This window comes from Apis cerana, linkage group LG1, assembly GCF_029169275.1.
Source record: "Apis cerana isolate GH-2021 linkage group LG1, AcerK_1.0, whole genome shotgun sequence".
NCBI lineage: Eukaryota > Metazoa > Arthropoda > Insecta > Hymenoptera > Apidae > Apis > Apis cerana.
The window spans coordinates 13,542,929-13,564,776 of NC_083852.1; the positions used below are offsets into that span (position 1 = coordinate 13,542,929).

General features: G+C 24.8%; 2 protein-coding genes across 14 annotated transcripts; both read left to right on the forward strand.

The window, feature by feature from the left end:
- Positions 1-250: 250 nt before the first annotated feature.
- Positions 251-8,484, forward strand: LOC107994035 (sodium/potassium/calcium exchanger 4). Of its 6 annotated transcripts, XM_062074180.1 has the most exons (10): positions 377-392; positions 546-646; positions 2,163-2,296; positions 4,309-4,482; positions 4,593-4,780; positions 4,938-5,175; positions 5,922-6,047; positions 6,338-6,553; positions 6,679-6,780; positions 6,914-8,484. In XM_062074180.1, exons 5-10 carry the CDS (start codon positions 4,601-4,603, stop codon positions 7,255-7,257), a joined length of 1,206 nt encoding a protein of 401 aa, XP_061930164.1. In that variant the 5' UTR covers positions 377-392; positions 546-646; positions 2,163-2,296; positions 4,309-4,482; positions 4,593-4,600; the 3' UTR covers positions 7,258-8,484. The 6 variants fall into 6 exon arrangements, with proteins under 6 accessions (XP_061930128.1, XP_061930135.1, XP_061930175.1 ...); XM_062074191.1 differs by lacking the exon at positions 546-646 and having other exon boundaries at positions 375-392; XM_062074169.1 differs by lacking the exon at positions 377-392 and having other exon boundaries at positions 408-1,006.
- On the forward strand, positions 7,543-18,415 carry LOC107994037 (voltage-gated potassium channel subunit beta-2). 8 transcript variants are annotated; one of them, XM_062074231.1, is made up of 11 exons: positions 7,543-10,079; positions 10,458-10,577; positions 11,370-11,448; positions 12,300-12,559; positions 13,815-14,028; positions 14,575-14,702; positions 14,800-15,006; positions 16,306-16,403; positions 16,592-16,648; positions 17,130-17,339; positions 17,426-18,415. In XM_062074231.1, exons 3-11 carry the CDS (start codon positions 11,408-11,410, stop codon positions 17,525-17,527), a joined length of 1,317 nt encoding a protein of 438 aa, XP_061930215.1. In that variant the 5' UTR covers positions 7,543-10,079; positions 10,458-10,577; positions 11,370-11,407; the 3' UTR covers positions 17,528-18,415. The 8 variants fall into 8 exon arrangements, with proteins under 8 accessions (XP_061930215.1, XP_061930223.1, XP_061930191.1 ...); XM_062074239.1 differs by having other exon boundaries at positions 17,133-17,339; XM_062074207.1 differs by having other exon boundaries at positions 10,458-11,448.
- The last annotated feature ends 3,433 nt before the right edge of the window (positions 18,416-21,848 follow it).

Below are 21,848 nucleotides of genomic sequence, written 5' to 3' on the forward strand. Positions count from 1 at the left end.
ATATATCTTACAATTAACATTTGCATATATAATTTATTATATTATTATGTTTTTTTGAAGAAAATAATCAAATAAAAAAGAATTGATGGCTGTTAAAACAATTGAAAAGAAAATTGAAAGAATTAAGTAAAGCAAAATAGTTGATTGTCGGAATAGAATATAACATATACGATACGACGTTCAATTTTCAAGGAAGCTATAACGACGATTAGTGTAATGACAATTTCGCATTTTGACCGCGGCACGATTCAGCGGGCGCGATGCGCGAGAGATGAGAAGAGTTAGAGGGAGGGGCGATTCTAACAAACGCTGTCGGACTTCGGAGTAGTTGTTAATGTAGTATATGTGTGACAACGGGATTGACAACATGGATACGTCTGACTTAGGAGGAGGTTCGTTAAAATATATTTTGAATATTATTGTAAAAAAAATGTTCTTTTATGGTACGACAAATTTGATTGATATAAAGATAATTAGAGTGATGGGTTGTGCTTCATTGACGGTGAAAAATAGAATGGAATAATATTAAAGAATTGAAATTAAAGTATCGAACAAGGTGGAGGAGTCGTAGGAAGAGAAGGAGTAGAAGGAGGTGGAGGAAGACGAGGAGAAGGAGGAGAAAAAGAAGAAGGAGGGATGCAGGATGGTTAGCATCAGCATTAGCAGCAGCAATAACAACAGAGGAAAGACTAGAAGAATATGCATCATAAGGAAAAGCGAGATAAAAGAGGATAAGTATGGGGTGGAAAATGAGGCAGAGAAGAAGAAAGAAACAGGAAGGAAACGAATGACAATGCAAGAAGAAAAACTAGAGAAAACATTGCAAAGAGTGCATTTTAAATTAAATTAATTTTTCTATCTACAGATGTGTCGTGCGGTGCTGCATATTGTGCAATAATATTTGTGATTTAGTTTTTAATGATTATTATAAAGAAGTAAAAACAAAGCAATATATGTTGAAAATAATTTTATATAGAAGATTTATCAAAGCATAATATCGCGTAAAGTAAAATATTTATTCTTATAAATTAAATTATATTCATTATTTTTCTTTTGTGATCATTATTTTGACGAAAATCGTGACATGCCATAGATATATTCAAAAATTTACAAAGGGATTTAATTGGCGAGCAATCTTATTCTTTGCCCATATCCCCGCTTTCTTTTTCTCTTTCTCTTTCTTTTTTTTCTTATATTCTTCTTTCTAACTCTTTTTAATGTTCTTTACTTTCTATTCTTTTTATTAATTTAACTTTAATTTTATATTTCATTTTTTATAGTGCATGACATTTTTATATATATGTATTACATATAAAAATATAAATTTTTTAAAATTCTTTCGTATATAACTTAATAAATCATTTCTTTAAGTATCTTTTAATGATACATTAAAAAATTTGATTTATTTATATCATAATATAATTTATATGGATATATAAAATATTTGTATGTTCTACATAAGATTTTTGTATTTTTATCAATTATTATTTTTTCTTTTAAATATATTTTTTGTTAAAATACATGCGATCATGTATAATGTTAGTATTACAATTTTTAAGAGCATATTCAAGAGGAAATGAATAAAGAAACGAATTCGAAAAATGAGCAATATTGTTCATAATGCTCTAAAATTCAAAATTCAAAAAATTTTAAATGTTAATATTTAGAATTCGCTAAAATTTTTGTAATAAAAATTCTTTTTCCTCTCTTTAAACAATTCATAAATAAATATATTGAAAGAAATATATATCAAATAGTTGAAATACAAATATTCAAAAATGAAGAAATAAAAATGCATGTATAATATTGAATAATAAAAAAATATTAATTACAGAAATGCAAAGAGAGATAAATTAAAAATACTATTATATCGCATCATACACGATAAACTTTATTAATAATAAAAACACACAACATATAACAAAACTTTAATATCTTTTAAAAGAAGTATGCTCTATTCAAAGAAAAATCAAAAGATTGTTGATTGAGAATCAACGTTTAATGATTAATGATCGAGTCGATGATCATCGTTTGTTTCCAATGAGACAAAATGGTTCGACATCGAATGGTCAAGCCACGTTATATCTAGTTTATACGACGTACATTAGACATGAATGGCATCTCCTCTGCCAACTTGAATGAGAGCAATTTAACTTCTTTAGGTTGCTTAATCGGTAGGAAGTCACATCAACTATACAGCTGTGTAACCTGTACAAGACACCAATACGTGCATTTTCTTCATTACATCGGCTGTAAGAAGTCATAGGAGAAGAATTACTAAGATCTAAGAACGAAGGTGAAGAAACAAGGTCTTTCACGTATATACACCAATTATGGAATATTATTTTTCGAGTCAAATCTGATTTTTAATGATAGATAGCTAATACATAGCTATACATTAATTAAATTTTTATATTATTTTTAATTTAATCTAATAAATTAATAAAGGTTAAAACCAATATAACCAATAAACTATAAAAACCAATTGAAGAAACAATAATTTTTTAAAACAAAATTTGACAGTTTTGTTTTAAAAAAATTATTATATAAATATCTTAATATCTAATATTGTCTTTTATGTGACTTTTGAATATATACAAATTTCTATATATGAAATTTATCAAAAGAATGCATTTACAATGACTTTAATTAACAACGATTGATATTAGTATCTCTTAAAAGAAAAAATTTAACGAAAACATGGAATTTTAAATATAACAAATTTCTTACAATTTAAAATAAAAAATTCTGACAAAATATTTATTACTAATTTGGACGTAATACAATGTTTATTGGTTTATTTACTATATTAAATGATTTTTTTATTATTACCAGTAAAAATACAAATCATGTTTATGTTTATATATTCCATTTTTTCAATCGCTTTATTAACTACATATTATTACATATTATAATTACATATTATCTAAAATTCTTATATAATTAATAGAATTTATGCAAAATCTACGTATAATCTCTATAATTTTATGCACACACATGTTTTTATATGTAAGTTTACACATATTTGTAATATATTTGTAATTAATATATATATATATATATATATATATATATATGTATGTATATATGTATATATATCGAGAATTAGATACCTATAAGTATGCATGAAAATGATTTTCATTGAATTCTTCGTGTAACCAAGAAGCAAATCCTTGGTAAATTTTGACATGAGCGATTATATCCTATATATATTATTATTAGTTTTGTTTTAGCTATATTTCAATATTATAAAGTATAACAATAGAGAAACATGATGGTATATATTCTATTATTATATATATAAAATTATAAGATACATCATATTAGTCTTTATTTTATTTATTTAAATTTATTATTTTGAAATGAATTAAAATAAGATGAAAATTAAAAAAAGAATCGAAGATTTATAAAAATAATTCGCAATAATTATATTACATAATTACATTACATATATATGTTTTTTTCACTATATATATAATATATTTTGTATTCAATAAACATGATAAATTTATTTTTGTTACATACGATCATTATCATTATAGTCGTTACATCATAATTTAAATTTCTCGAAATAAAAATTTTTTAAAAAGTAAATTCAATGAAAAAAAAATGAAAATCGATAAACTGATTATATTTGTATTCTTTATATTTGTATTCTATTATATTATATTATATGTGATCTTTATAATTTAATGCAATTATGTAAATTATGTAAATTCGTAATCACAGAACAAAGCTTGATATTGTACCCAAATGTGTTACATATATAAAAAATATGTAAAGTCTTTGAAATTTATGTAAAATAGATTTGACCAAAATTGTATACTGATAGAATATAGACAAACAATATCGATTTATCGAGAATAACTTTTAAATTTTTTTTGAATAATACTTTATTTGAATACTTTAACATTGCAATAAAGCGTCAAATAAAACGTTTTTTTGAATGACAAAAATTTATTAAGTAATTGAACGAATCAATCAAGCGAAATATAATAGATAATCTTAAAAATAAAATATGTGATATGCAAGAATTTTATCCACCATCCTTCTCTTTCTTGCGATATTTTATATTCTCCTTCTTCGATACAGTAAAGAAAAAAATAGATGAAAGTAGAACAAAAATTGATGAGAAACAGAAACTAAGAAAAAAAAATTGATAATTCATGGTGAATCATTCAATTGATAATTTTAATTGATTGGAATTAGATATTTATTTTTTCGATTCACAGATATTCATTTAATTAATTTAGTTTTAACGGTATATGTATATATATACATAAATGTTAAAAATTTTTCACATTTTAGGTACAAATTGTACACCTGCAGCAATAGAAGACTTTCCACACGATCTTTTCGATGAAAAACAAAGGCAAGGAGGAGCTGTCGTAGTGCACGTAATCGTTTCGCTTTACTTGTTTATCGCGTTAGCAGTAGTTTGTGACAAGTTTTTTGTTCCCGCCGTAGAAAAGATATGTCATGGTAAGAACAATTGCAGCTATTCAATCTAAGTTGTTTATTAGATAAAGAAATAACAAATAAACGATTCAAATTTTTCAATGCTTCTTAATGCTTTGAAATTTCAATTTCAGCACTTTCGATGTCCAAGGACGTAGCAGGTGCTACTTTTATGGCTGCAGCAACGTCGGCACCGGAACTGTTCGTAAACGCAATCGGTACATTTATCACCGAAGGTGACATCGGTGTCGGAACAATAGTAGGCTCGGCTGTATTCAATATCCTCGCAGTACCGGCTTGTTGCGGTATTGGTGCTGGTATGGTAAGTTCCTAACAATCTAACCAATAACAAATCATCCCATGAAATTTTATTATTTAATTAAAATGAGTTTAATAGCATATATATATATATATATATCATATTTATCATATTATAACTAAAATTATAGATATTGTATATATTAATTAAATATGTACAGGTAGTTCCTCTAGACTGGTGGCCAGTTAGCAGAGATTGTCTTGCTTATGGTGTTACAGTCGCTATTCTAATATGTATTATACACGATGAACGAGTAGAATGGTACGAAGCGTTAACGCTAGTATTATTGTACATCGTATACATCGCTGTTATGTATTGGGATAAATCGTTCCAGCGATGCACACGATTTCGTACGCATAACGCTGACCGATCCTCGGATGACCACCGACATGCGACAGGTAAAAGTTATATTGTTTTTGAAACGCAACAAAGCAAATAAATTTTAAATGATAAATATTTTCTTTGAATAGATTTAAATATTAATGGAAAATCACATTATTAATAATATTTTAATCTTATAATTAGAATCGATTATTTTATTTTAATATATACGCATATATGTTATTTATATATATGTTATATTTATATACATAGAATGTAAATATAAGATATTAATATATTTGTGGAAAGAATTACAGATCGATCAAAACAAATACAAAAGTTAATGTATAAAAATCGGTTGAAGTTTATTTATTAAGTTATTAAGCAATTAAAATTTTCGTTAGATGATACAAGATAAAATGATACAATTCTATCCCTTACATTTTCTCAATCTATCTCTACTTTATTTTTATCTAATACAAACTTAAATTATTTATAACTTAATAAATAAACTTTAACTGACATTTTATGTAATATCTTTTATTCTTATTTTTATCTCTAAAATCTATTCTTCAAAAGTATTCTATGAATATATTAATACTTATATATATATGTATTCATATATATATATATATATTCATACGCATATATATTCATATGTATTCATATATTTATCTAAAATATATTATATGTATATATATATTTATATGTATAATGTATAATTGTATTGATCTATTTAAGAAGGATATTTTATAATTATAATTTTCCTTTCATTTTTTCAATATTATAGAAAGTATATAATATAATATGCTAATTCTTCTAGAAGATAGTACAGAAATTCATATGGCAAGATCGGATAAATTACAAGCGACCAGTGAACAAGTCGAACATATAGATGTACCATTACAAAATGGAGGTACAAAAACACAAGAAGAAAATCCTGACCCTAGTAAGTACAATAGGAATTTAGTTATAATAAAAATTTAGTTATAATAAAAATTTACTATTTCATAATTTAAGCAAAGTAATAGTTGTTATATATAATATTTAAATTTGTTTAATGTTGTCTTTTGAGAAAAAAAATGAAGCATAAGAAGGAAGAGGGAAAGGAAAGGGAAAATTAGAAAATGAAAAAATACAAAAGAAAAATAAAAGAAATCGAAGATGAGGTTAAAATAGGAAAAAGAAAAAAGAAAGAAAAAAATAAAATAAAATAATTGCATTTTTTTATTGTTTTAGATTATGAATACGAATTATTGGTATGGCCAGCAAGAGCTGGATGGATAAGAAAAACAGCATGGATTATGACTTGGCCGATTCATTTGATTTTTATGTGTACAATACCAGATTGTGAGAAACCACGATTCAAGAATTGGTTTCCAATAACATTTCTTATGTGCATTATTTGGATTGGATCCTTAAGTTATGTGGTCGCATGGATGATCACTATAATTGGTAATAAAAAAAATATCAAGTAAAAAAAAAAACAAAAAAAACAATTAATTTTTTTGAAATGGCTTAAAGAAAAATTAAAAGAAAAAAAAATGTAAGAAAAGAAAAAATCATAATTTTTATTTCAGGAGATACTCTTAAAATACCAGATTCCGTTATGGGTATTACTTTTCTTGCTGCCGGTACTAGCGTGCCAGAGGCTGTATCAAGTGTAATAGTAGCAAAACAAGGTAAAGTGTTATGCGAATATGAGAAAAAGATAATTCATTATTAGTATTCTATAATAATATCAAAAAAAAATATATATATATATAAATAATGAAACTTCTTACATTAAATTTTTTTCCATTTATTTTGTTTCAGGACATGGTTCAATGGGTATTAGCAACTCGATAGGATCAAACACTTTTGATATATTGTTGTGTTTGGGTTTACCATGGTTAATCAAATCTTCATTTTCACCAACACAACCAGGAAAACATTATATCAGTATAAATTCTGGTGGGCTTGAATACAGTGCTATATCGTTGTTATCGACATTAATGTTACTTTACATTGCTTTCGCTTCAAATAAGTTTCAGCTCGATAGAAAAGTCGGCCGAGCTTGTTTATGTATGTATGCTGTGTTCCTCATATTAGCCTCGTTGATAGAACTCAATGTATTCTTCAGGGTAAACTTACCCACGTGCCAGAGGACGGTCAAATGATCTGAAATCAAAAGTAGACTTGCTTAATGATATTTGATACGGTGTTTAGTTGACCTTCGTACGTTCTCTTGAACTTACGAACAACATTGTGAATTGAAGAATGCTGTTTTACATTATATAAAACTATTTCTTCTCTCGTCTCATTTCTCAAGGAGACAGCCTTTTATTTCGAGGCTTCGCTATTCCATATCATGTTCTTTTCTTTATAATCGATAACCAATTATACATATCTTTTATCTTTTAAATTCATAGTTTCCATCAATTTTTTGTCCTTTTTGCACGTTTTTTTCGTTTTTTTTTTCGTTTTTTATTCATCATTAATCATTATCATTCGGTTTTCATACTTTTTTTCATACATTTTTTCATTGCGATCAAAATATAACAAGCATTTTTATCATCTTCATTTCTCAAATTCTTTCTCTTGCGCTATCGTCTAGATATTTGATTTATTGTGAACAATGTCAATTTTTAACGCAATTAGAAAATATCAAATGTAAATAAAAAATAGAAAAGAAGAAAATTTCATTTTTTGGTAAATAAATAAATAAAAATTTGTCACTTGTGCGTATATTTCAAAGAGTAAGATATATTCACATGTTCATAACAGTGAAAAGTATTAATATGTAATTGGATTTAGAAAAAACAAGATTATAATATAATAATAATATTATTAAAGATATTAAATAAAATAAGATTATAATTCTGTCTTAAATTTTCGATAAAAAAATTTAATTATAAAAAAATATTGCAAAATATGATAAAGAAACAAAAAATAATGTGTCAATATAAATAATACATATAAATAATACATATATATATTAATGTATATTACATATACATATATATATTGTATACTAAACATCATATGTAAATATACATATGCGATACAATATACGATAGCGTAGAAAAGACTGCCGCTTTTACATTTCATTTCGAGAATATAACACATATGTACATCAAACATTAAATATAGATACGTATGTTATTAAGTATGAATAATTAAATAAAATTTCGATAATCGGTTATCGTTGCGAAACACCATGATAATTGATTATCGGAATAAAAAAATTACAAAAGTTTCGATAATTACACATCGAACTGATATCAAGGTTGTTTGATAAAATAAAATTGACGTGTACTGAAATTCGTCGCAGAATGTATATTTAGGTAATCTTTAAGAACTTAACATGTTTAATAAAGTACTGTAATAAGTTATTAAAAAAAAAATAATCGATTATTTCGCTTGAATCCTATCGCGATTTTTATTGAAAAAATGTCAATAACTCGAAAATCCTATTGATAATCGAAAAATTACACAATTGCAATATAGTTATGAGTTGAAAATTGTAATCAATATTTCTGAAATCTTTGGCACGATTTCAACGAAAGAGTCGATCTGTGAATTGAGAAAAGCACACAACTGTTATGCGGTGCAGATTCGTTTCAGCAAGGAACAGAAACACGTCGGAACACGTTGTGGAATTTTGATAAGTAAGTAAATAAATAATTGTCTTATACTTTTGAAAAATGATTTGAAAAGATTGAAAAGCATTTTTATTGTTTCGAATAAAACACAGATAAATTTTAAGTATACATTTTTCTATTTTAGCATTTTGACATGTTTTAATATAATAAACATAGAAAATAATCAAAATCTTTATAGCATATGTATTTGATAAATTTTTGCAATACATTATTATTCGTTATATTTAAATATAATTGTTAGATATGGCACATATATCAAACAAACGTAACAAAGAGTGAAAAATATTAAGGAATGAATCTTTGATATTCTCCTGTTTATCCTCGACAATAAGTCGAGCGCATATTAGGTTGGTAGGTCGAACAACGTGACTGTAAACCGTTCAAGGGGTCAGTTGTACGTCACCACGCTAAATCCGCAATGCAGTGTTGTCGAAAGATGATTATTGTTACAATTTCTAGCAATGAATCCTTATATCATTAACGTTCACAATTATGAATTTTAAATATGTATTTTACATACATTTAGATTTGTTATATATTTCTATACATTTGTATGCTATATATTTAGTAAAGTTTTAGAAATAAATTTGTGTACATTATGTATATTTATATAATTAAAATATATTTATATTGAATAAGAATTTATTGATAAAACATTAAATTTTGACTGAATAAGTGAACTAATAAATAAAAACAAATAAAAAAAATAACAAAAAATCAATTATATTCTACGCGAAATCAAAGTCGAAAAAGATGAATAAGAATATAATAAGAATTAAAGAATGAATGAGATATGGGACAAATAGTAAGCGAGTGAGAGATATAATTCCAAGAGAGGCTCGATGCGGCAAATGCGGCGAATGCGCTGAATGCATTGAATGCGACGATGGTAATGTCATGCGCTCTGAAAACAACCGCAACCCCCTGTTAGAAATCGAGGAAGAACGGTAGGGATAACGTGGCGTGATGCACAGGCCACGAGTGATGCGCAATCGGTACACGAGCGCGCATGCGCGCATTATAGTCTCGAAGTACCCGTAGCGAACAGACGCAAAGGCACGCACGCTCGTAGCTCGTAGCTGCTGTAAAGGAGGGAGTCGCAGTATATCGAAGTTGTGCAGTGTTGCTTACCACGTAGGAGGCATAACACTCGCCGTCTCTACAATAGGATCCTAATATTTTCATAAATTTTTTTGTTCTACGTTTCGGTGTCTTTATTTTTTTAACATTTTTCTCTTTTTATTATTCTTCAAGAAATGTGTCATCTATATCTTCATAAATTGTTATACAAGATCAATCGTTAAGAAAATGGTATTTTGATAGACACATCGTGAAAGGCAAGTACGATTTGAAACAACAGTTAAAACGAAGGATCACAAAGATAATTATTCGCATCGAATATTTTTATGAAGAATATTTATATTTATGCTGCGAATAGTAATGAGAATTGATTTGAAATTGTCATATATTTCATAATTACAAATCGGATAAATAATTAAATCGATATCAAAATCAAGATTGAAATTTAAGAGTGATAAAAAGTTGGAATTGGAATTCTAAACAGAAATATAGAAAAAAAAAGAAAAAATGGAAGAGTTTAAAATATCACTATTATAAAAATTAAAATTAAGATCCTTTCTTTTTATAAAATTATATCTGTTGGATTTTCAAAGTTACCAGTTGGACCAGAGAATAATCTATAAATGGATTTTTAGTGACGGATTTAGTAATGGATTGTTAATATCAATTTGGGATTAATAATCATTGTGCCCTATCTCTCACGCCAACAATTGTACCACATATCGATACTCATATCGACCATCGTTCGTTTTTAGGTAACGACGTCTATCTTTTAAAACAAAATATTCATTGTGTTATAGTGTTTGACCAACATTGTGATTGAAAACCGGAAAGACATTTTACAAAATGTTACAATATCGCGTATGAAATTAATCGCGAACAATATCTATATATACTTATGTTCTTTACTGTGGTGCCTAAATATTTTAAAAGTAAAGAAAAATTAGTGCCTACATAACGCACGATAAATGCGATATATATATACGATACGATATATATATATATATATATATATACATGTACATATATATATCGTAATTCAAAAATACAGATTGACTCGTCGAACTGAATCGCTCAATGTTTCATTCTATTCAGTTCAGTGATATAATAATGCTTCTCGACGTATATTAATAATTTTATCTCTTTAATATTTAAGTTTTATCAATTGTGTGAGAAAACTTTTCTTTCTGAAAATAAAACTTTTAATCGCCGGACTAAGATTAGAATTAGAATCAGGAAATGATTCACGAATTTTATTGATTTGTTAATAAATATGAATATAGAATTTATGAAATGATATTTTATAACATTTATCTCCGAATTCGAAAAAATAAGCGAAATCGGATTTGAATTAAATCGAAATTGTTTGATTAAATCATTCTCAATTAAATCTTTCATCTTCGCGTCTTTTTGCAATTTTTGTTCTCTTCAAAAATTTTCCGTTTACATCGTACGTATACGTGTGTGTATGCGTATACAAATATATTGAAGATATAAAGAAATGTCTCGTTTAATGTTATGTAACCTTGGCAATGCATCCACGGCAGGAAATGATACGAATAACAATGCGAATACAAATAGTAGCATGGAGGACGATGACTACTATCCGCTACCTACTATTTATCGGTGAGTGAATTTTTGATCGACAACATATATATATATATATATATATATATATATATATATATGTATGTATAGTTATATAAATAGATTATTATCTATTTATTTATTATTCGTTTTCGTTCTTTGTCGCATTAATTTCCTCTTTCTATTAGCGTGTAGTATGCATATTTTATAATATATATATATATGCATATCGCATATATCGATATCATAAATCAATCATAAAATCATGAAACAAATTAATCGTTTTGATCGTTTAATCGTTTAAAAATATAACAATTGATATTTTAATTGATTTAAAAACTCATAAAGCATAAGAGACAAATATTACATACTAATAATTAAACTAATACAAAATCTCAATTAATCATTAAAATAATTATTGTCAATTATTGAATTAATGAATATTTATTTTTACAGTCGAAATTATTTATTTATTTTATCTATCTATTTTATTTATTCATCTTTTATATTTTAATATACATGCATACACACGCATATATATAGCGAGAACATTGATAATATCATATGTGATATTTGATCTATATATGATATATTTGATCTTCGAATTTAAGAATTCTACTTCGTTATGATAAACTTTTTTTTCGAAATTGGATTCTCCATATATATGGGAAAAACGATAAGATAATATGAAATCGATTCGTAACGATCATATATATAAGTATATAATAAAAAGAGAAAATGTTCATAGATCTATGAATTTTTAACTTAAGCGTATCATAGATTAATGAATTTCATAAAATGCTATGAACTAGCTGTAAATGTTTATATGGTTGTATCGAGTATTCTATCGATCGTGTTCTATTAATACTCCATATATTTTATTCGCGCAGCTGCCGTGCACCTATAGCGAGTCTAGATTGCATGGAAGAATTCAACGGTGGAAGCGGTGGTGCCGGTGGTGGTGGCGGTGGCGGTGGCGGTGGTGGTACTGTGGATTCTGGTATACACTGCAGTAATACCGCTGGAACGAAGGAACAGCTACTGACTAACTGCATTGCCGCACAAGCGCAACGCTTACAGCATCCTTCGCCAGGTATTCGCTACCGCAACTTGGGCAAAAGCGGTCTACGTGTTTCCAATGTTGGATTAGGTACGCTGAATGTTTTCCTCCACTTTCGTAGAAACGTACAAAATCGCGATTACCTATCTACTTTATTCTTAATGTATGCTATCTTTTTCTTAAATAATATCTTGCCAATAATATATTAACAATATTTTTTTTATGCTATAAAATAAAATAAAAAATGCTTTTCTATGATTTATCAGCAATTTTTCGATACTTTTAGTTCTTTCTTAGTTCTACTCTTAGTTCTTCTATTGTTTCTATTATTTATATTTTTATTTTCTTTTTTATTTATTTTTTTTTTCTTTTTCACATTGGAATTGATGGAACCTTATCATCTATTAATGTAAGCTTTTGATGTAAGTATGTTCTTCTAAAATCTATTCAACAAATCAATTATTTTGAACAAAAATACACATGATTAAGTAGAACGAGAATATATTATAAATAATTATAATTATTGCAGAAATTTTACTATATTATTATTATTATTATTATTATTATTATTATTATTATTATTATTATTATTATTATTATCAGATTAATTATTGTAAATAAAAATATAAATACAAATAATAAAAATAATAAATAATAACATAATAAATATAGAAAAAGCAAAAAATAAAAAATCAACTATAATGATTTAATTTATTTTATGAAATAATATAAATTTTATATTGGAATCAATAATAACGACAATTCATGATAATCAATGCTATATGTATATAGATACATATTTTGTTTATAATTATATAATCTCGATTCGTTGAATAGATATTAATCAAATTCATGCAATAAATAAAAAATAAATAAAAATGTGTATTATTATTATTTTTGTCATTGTTGTTGTCATTGTTATTGTATTCGAAACTGCATCAAATATCAAAATTGTATATAGAAAATGCAATAAAAAATGATATTTAAAGTTTTAATTTAAGATAACATTGATACAATAAATGTGTTTATGAATATATAAGATTTAAGAATGGATTTCTTAGGTAAGTAATGAAGGAAAGAAAGAAATGAAAGAAAAAGTTGATTATTATATATGAGAGATAATAAATTATAATCTTGTAATTAAGCATATTCATGGATTATGTAATAGTGATAATAAAAAGAGGTAAGTAGGTATGTGTAATGATTTAAAATCTATTTTTGAATTGATATATGAAAACCGTGTATAAGAACATGGAAATATCATAATAATTGTTAGAAATGAAAAATTAAATCATATGTGGCAACTGAAAACGGTTGAATGAACAAAATTGCTTTATATCTTTAGGTACATGGACAACTTTTGGCATGGGAGGTTGCAGTAATGAGGAAACAGCAGAAGCTGTAGTTGCGCTAGCTTACGAAAGTGGAATAAATGTGTTCGATCTAAGCGAAGCCCATAGCGGTCATAGAGCAGAAATTCAATTTGGACGAATTTTATTACGTCGTGCTTGGAATCGTTCAAGTTACGTTGTTACTACTAAAATATATTGGAATACGAAGTAAGTATCGATCAAATTATTACTGAAGTTATAAATATGTACAAAATGTTAATATGTTATGGAATATCATTTGAGGATCAATTCTAGAAATTAAAACAAATACAAATTAAAATAAATAAAAATAAAAATAGAAATGATTATTTATTAAATTATAAGTAATTTAAATTTATGTTAGATAAAACGAGGAAATATAGAATGATATAGCTCTTTGTTATACTAGCGAGTTGATTTGATCTGTTTTTGTTTTGCTTCATCTACAATTGTTCAATAATTTAATAAATAAGCTATATTTTTACATGTCAACTGTTTTATTAAAATTAGTTTAAAATTAAAGTTCTTTAAAAATATATCATAAATATATTATAGAAGAAAACTCTAAGAAAATTATTACATTTAAATATGTATATATTATATTATATATACATATTTAATATAAAAAGGTTAATTTGTTAAAAATGAAAAATGTTTGTCAAATTATTGAACAATTGAACAAATATTATTTAATATTTTATATAAAATTTTATAATTGATAAAACTTGATCGTAGAGCGGAAGGTCGTGGATTATCACGAAAACACATAATCGAATCAGTCCAAGCATCTTTAGTCAGATTACAATTATCGTACATCGATATTGTAATGATTCATAAAGTAGATCCAATGTGTCCCATGGAAGGTTCGTTGCAATTACCGCATTACCGCCAATATCAATATTATTAAATAATTAAAAATACGATTGTAAATTTAATATTTCTAACTTTTGTTTTTTTCAGAGATAGTACGTGCTATGAATTACGTAATAAGCAAAGGATGGGTGATGTATTGGGGAACGTCTCGTTGGACTCCAGTCGAAATTATGGAAGCTTACACGAATTGTCGACAATTTAATTGTGTCACACCGATCGTAGAACAAGCCGAATATCATTTATTTTATAGAGAAAAACCAGAACTTTATATGCCAGAATTATATAATAAAATCGGTAATTATATTGGAATATATGTTTATTTATCCATTTTATTCAATTATATATATAATGTAATATACATATATAAGAATTAATATATTCGTAAAAATATTGATTATAAAAATCAAAACAAAATTGTATATAATATAATCAATTGAGATTTTATTAAGTTAGTGAATAATTTTATGTTAAATCAAACGAAGAACTGAAAACTGATTAAGATGATACAGTGATAGAGATAAAATTTTCATTCTATTCTATTCATTCATATATATTATATATATATCTCTTTTTATTTGATGCGAACATAAATTGCTTATAATTTAATAAATAAAACTTAATTTTTGTATTTGTTTTGATTTCTAGAATCGATCTTTCAAAGATATTTCATAAATGTATAAATTCACTATATATGGAAAATATATCGCTTAACATAACAATTTTAAAAAAGATAATAATTATTCGAAATAAGGAAGTTTTCATCTTTTAATGATTTTGGATATTATAAAAAACAAGATTTTGAACAATTTTTTCTTTTGCATATTACTGCCGTTTTTTAAAGATATTTACAAAAAAAGATTATTATTATTATTACATAGAATTTTTCTCATATGTATATATACATTAGTGATTGAATGATCACCGCTTATTTTATATTTCCTATAAATCAGATCCAAAATATCCAAAATATAACAAATAGATCGATCAAAAAGCTATTTGCTTATGAGTTATGGCTTAAAATATCTTATATCAAGTTTGAACATTTCTTTTTTCGGATTCACGAACTGCAAAAATAAAATATAAAATAATTTTCGTGAAACAATGAGTAAAGTTACAATGAATATTAGCATAATTTTTGCTATCTATTGTTAGAATTTTGATAGATCATTATAATAGCGATCATCCAAAATTCATATTTTATTTTTCATAGATTTTTCAAATTCGTTTAAATTCGGCGTTAGATTTAAAATATTTTAAACTTATTATAATCCATAAAAAAATAGATTTTTTTAGAATTTCATTCACTTCATGTGTTTAAATTAGTGTAATATAATTATATAATTAAATTAATATAAGAAAATAAATAGTTATTATATATTTATGCATATGCAATTGCGAACATATAGATATAAAAAAATGTAATTATGTAATAATAATAATTTTTTTTTCAAATATTTCTAAAATTAAAAATTTTTTAATATATAATATGCAAAAGAAAAATTCATTCAAAATGTTGATACAACATATCCAAAAATCATCGAAATCAGTGAGGATTTTCTTATTTCAAATTATCAAAGAAATTATTTATCTTAGGTGTTGGTCTGATGGCGTGGTCCACGGTAACGATTGGTATGGTTTCTTCGAAACCTGAAGATTGTGGTGTCTCTTTTTTTTCGAGATCTTCCTATAAGGTAACGTTCAAAAGATAATTTTTTTATAATATAAAAAAATTGATAATTCACAATGCAAGAATGCTTGGTTTAATAAATATATGTAGGTAATACATACATATACAACACGTTAACGACGATGGAAGAATATGTAGAAAGATGACTATTGCCACCGACTCTCTCTCGCAACGTTTATTTTTTACTTCCAGAACAAGTATTCGTCATTCAGTTGGACAGAAGACGAAACACAATCTTTGTATAAAGAAGTACGTACTTCTAGCTAATATAGCTAATATAATCTGTTATATTTTATATATATATATATATATATATGTATATTACCATTCAAAAATTTAATTTAAAAATAAAAAGATTTTTAAATAAAAATTATATATTAAACATATTTATTACAATTTTTTATAATAATAGAAAAGTATATTTTGAACGGAAACAATAACAAAATAAATATAATTAAAATCAAATTTTTGTTCATCAAAAAAATCATCTTTTTAATTAACAAATTTTCTAAACAAATTTTAAACATATTATTTGAAAATTTTTTTAAATCTAAAATAATTACTAATATTAATAAATATTTATTTTTATATTTGTTATTATATAAAAATATGATATATAAAATACATATATACATATATATAATATATATAATATACATAATTAACATTAGGCATAAAAGAAATAATGTATAAAAAAATATTATTTATACATTCTTTTTTTTTGTTTTAGCAGGAATATGGTTGGAAAGAGAAATCAGCCGATGACGAAACACGAAAATATTCAGATAAACTACGAGACGTATGTGCACTTGCCGAACGACTCGGCTGTTCCTTTGGACAATTGGCTATCGCGTGGTCTTTAAAAAATGAAAGTGTTCAGTGCCTTCTTCTCGGTGCATCAAATATTGATCAATTATACGAGAGTCTTCAAAGTTTACAGGTAAAACATAAAATACATTCTTGAATAAATTCAAATTGAAGTTTTATTGTGCATAATGTATTATAATAAACGCTATATCGTTTCAGCTAATTCCAAAATTAAATGCTAACATAATGAATGAAATTGAAAGAATTCTCGATAATAAACCATCGCGACCTCCAATGATTTCAACTTTGGCACTCAGATGACAATCAATTTGCCCTCACGGAAGTGGTGGGGGCTCTTTAGAGGATGGAGGTAGCCCAAAAAGCGAAGGTGCTAATAGTCAAGATCAAGAACAGACTAAAGAATTAACCGGCAAACTACCATTTTGCGAGATACAATGAAACAATGTTAGATATATTTACGTATATTCAGACGTAATTTGATCTTGATGAATGAAATTGAATCGATTAAAATTGAATTCAAGATGACAAAATTGTGCCAAGAAAGGTCACATAAAGTTAAACGAAAAAGAAAAAAATATTAATTATTAGTGCACGTTGTCCCATACTCAACGTGTCAAACGCAAATGCATGTACATATTATGTACTTATATCCACGTAAAAATGAATCAACGACAATACTTATAGATATGATTGCAATTGCAATTGCAATTGCAATTAAAATTATAAATAATTAGCGAGAAATATTTGCAAGATAAATTCCAAACATAATTTTCATTCCTTGATGCATCTGTACAATTATCCTTTTTGCAATTTTCTTGGAATAGATGAATTTAAATATAAGAAAAAGAGATTTAAAATTATTCGATTATAAGTTTACATTTTAAAGAAAAATGTTCTTTATGAATCTATTCACAATTTCCTATGCAAAGTATTCATTCGAAATTAGATAAAATTATTGTAGATTCTTTATTAAAATTATGTAAGATAATATAGTTATTTTCTTCAATTTTGAAAACTTTGAACTTTGAAAAAATTCTTTATAACATTTTATTTTATTCTTTCACGTATTTTATCTATGCTTCAAAAAAATCAAATGTGTACATCAGAATAAGTTGAATGAAACGCGGCAAATTTACGTACATTATGATCTCGTACATTATATTTTTCAATATATTAATTCGAACCTTACCACTACTGTTCCTTTCACTATCAATCATTTGTTCGACCCTTTCTTATCAAATGTCACGTAAATAATTCTTGCTATGCCCTTCATAATTACAGATCAGCTCGAGTTAGTTAACTAGTCATTTTACTAGTTAATTAACTGAATAAATTATGTAGGATAGGTAAGTGGTATAGGCGAATAAATATATAAATAAATAAGCGTATTTAAGGTAAGTTGTTAAATAAGTATGTAAATAAATAAATAGATAGATAATAAATAAATAGATATATGAAAGCACAAACAGCGATAAACATAAAAATTATATGAAATTTCACGTAAGAAAAAAATACGTGAAATATTCGGAAAAAAAAAATAATGACAAGGAATAAAAATTTTTAGATTGTTACATATATATATAGCAGAAGTGTGATATAAGAACGTTTCAATTCTACTCTTGTTGGATTCGTTCAACTATCTGCTGTCTCTTATGAGTATTTATAATGTATCTATATGCAATGTCTTAGAGCAATGTCTTTTTTGCATTTGATTCTTTGAATGAAAACCGTCCTAATGACATGATACTGCGTAAAACCTCATAAATTAATAAAATCATTTTCAAATTATATCATTCACAAATTGGATAAAATGAAATATCTATAAAGATGAAATTTGTACATTTCATGCATATATAATAAAAATGAGAATAGGGTATGAAAAAATGAAATAAATAAATAATAATTAAAAAATGAAAAAGAGATGAGATGAGAAAAGAGAAAGAAATGATAAAATTGGATAAAATTTGAATTAAATTCGAATGAATTTAATTAAATTTTGACAAAATATAAAAATGATGAAATAATAGGATTCCAATCGTTAACGATTGTAAGTATATAATACTTTAGTATTATTCATAATTATTAACTGCTACAATTACATTGACATTTAGCGATTCTTTGATCTGTAGTGTGTATTAAAGTAGAATATAATAGATATACATATTACATACACACTCAGATATTATGGCATATCTTGTTGATGAGATTGGTCAGTAACTATGAGATTAACTATCGGAAAAAAAATTGATAAAATTCGAAATTACCAATCATTAGCATATGAATATGCTATAAATATGCCAATTATGCTGACTAAGTTGTAGCTAAGCTTTCACTAATTACGCTAATTATTTAGCGATTTTTCATGCAAATTACAATCTTCATATTTTCCACTCAAATTTTTATCAGAACATAATATATGATATATAATAACTTCATAATATGAACAAATTCATTAAATAAAAGTACAGAGACGAGATCATATATATTTATCAAAAACATGACAATTGAACAAATTAGAAAACTGTCAAAACATACAAATTTTTCAGAGAATCTAACAATTTCAAGAATTTCAAATCATTAGAAAGAAATTAAACTGCCAAAACGTCGATCATTTTGTTGTTAATTAAATTATTATGGTGCGAACGATCGTTAAAAAACACGAAATGCCTCAATTGTGTTCCGCACCAATAATCTCAGTGTAATCAATAATAATTGATAAAATATGATTTAAAGCTAGATAAGAAAGAATAAATAGAAATGTAGAAAAGAAAATAAAAAAAAGTAAAGGTAAAGAAAGAGGTTGGAAAATAAGAGCAATATAAAAATTGTCAAGATATTTAATTATAAATCAAATTAGAAATAAATAGATAAATCTTTTATATAAATCGATAAAAATCTTGATACTTCTCAAACATTTTTATTAACTTTATGTTCAAAGCAAAATTGTTCATTCATCATTTAACTTTTAACGATTCTTTGAATTGATTATATTCAAGGTTGATATTCATTCAAGGTGTATTTATTTTAAATAACATGATTTATGCCTTTTATAAATAGATAGGTAGAACATATATATAAAAAATTGATATAAGATTCAATATTTTTATTTTGTTGAAGTATATTGAAAGTTTTTAAGAACAGATATATTCGAAACAAATACATGATTAATTACAATTACAATTGAAGATTGATAAAATTTTATGTGATTAAATCAAACATATTTATCTATTCTTAATGAAATCTATTGATATAATTTATCATTAATAAATTGATATAATTTATCAATCGAGTATTTAATTAAAAAAATATTTAAATAGAAAAAAAATTTAATTAACAAGTATACTATACATGTATAAGTCAAGTATATAATGTTATCAAATTGGATTCAATTAACATCGTATTATATATATAAAATTGAAAATTATATTTATACATTATATTATATATATTACATATATTATATACATACATACATACATACATACATACATACATATATATATATATATATATATATATATATTTATATTTAGCAATTGTCACAAAATGAAAGTGCTCATATACTTAATAGTAACTTTTTTTTAAATTAACATGTCTTCTACCTATCTATCTTTTTTATGATAAAAAAAATATATAATAGGACCCAATTCAAATAAAAATATTCAACATAAGCATAATTTTACCAATTATATATACAAATATATTATTTACTTAAAAATTTCAAAATGTATATCTTTTACACATATACATTTCGTAAAATATTTTATTTTTTTAAAATACAATTATATTGTCATACTGAAAAAAACCCTAAAATCCTAGGGGCCAAAAATGGGATTATTAATGATTATCCAAATTGTTGTTATTTATGATGTATCGAATGTGTTTTCTATACTGCCAACTTCTTTCTTTCCCTAAAATTACAATCGAAATAAACAGAATTCATTGAATAAGTAATATTAATTTGATTAGAAGAATGTAAAACACATTTTCCTAAAACATTTTCAAAATTTTTCAAAAACTTATACATTCTAAGCAATGTATTAAGTATTTAGGAAATTATTTTGAAATGATTATAAATAAAAGAAATATGTTATTTTGTGCATTACTCTATTACACCTTCTTTATTATCTTATTATCTTGCTAGTTACATATAAGTTTATATGCACATATGTGAACACATGAAAAAATAAAATTTATTTTTTTCAATTTGTAAATCTGGTCAAAACAAATTATGTATACATTAATGATATATTATTTTGATTAATTATCATATAATATAACATTTTTTTCAATTCATTTTTTGAATAAAAATAAATTATTTTTTATATTGAAAATATATTATATTTATTATTTATATTAACGTTCATAATTCATAATTATTAAAATATTAATTTATTTTTTTTATATATACTATATTTTTTTTATTTTTTTACACATATTATATCATTATGTATCAATATTATCGGATAAATGTTTCACCATACATGTTAAAATTTTGTATAAAAGTGATTGAATATATTACTAAATTCATTTAGACAGAAAATCTTATTTTGTTTGTTTATTTCTGACGTGAATGAATTATTATTTCCACGTCATAGTTTTTTTTTTAATATGAATATAT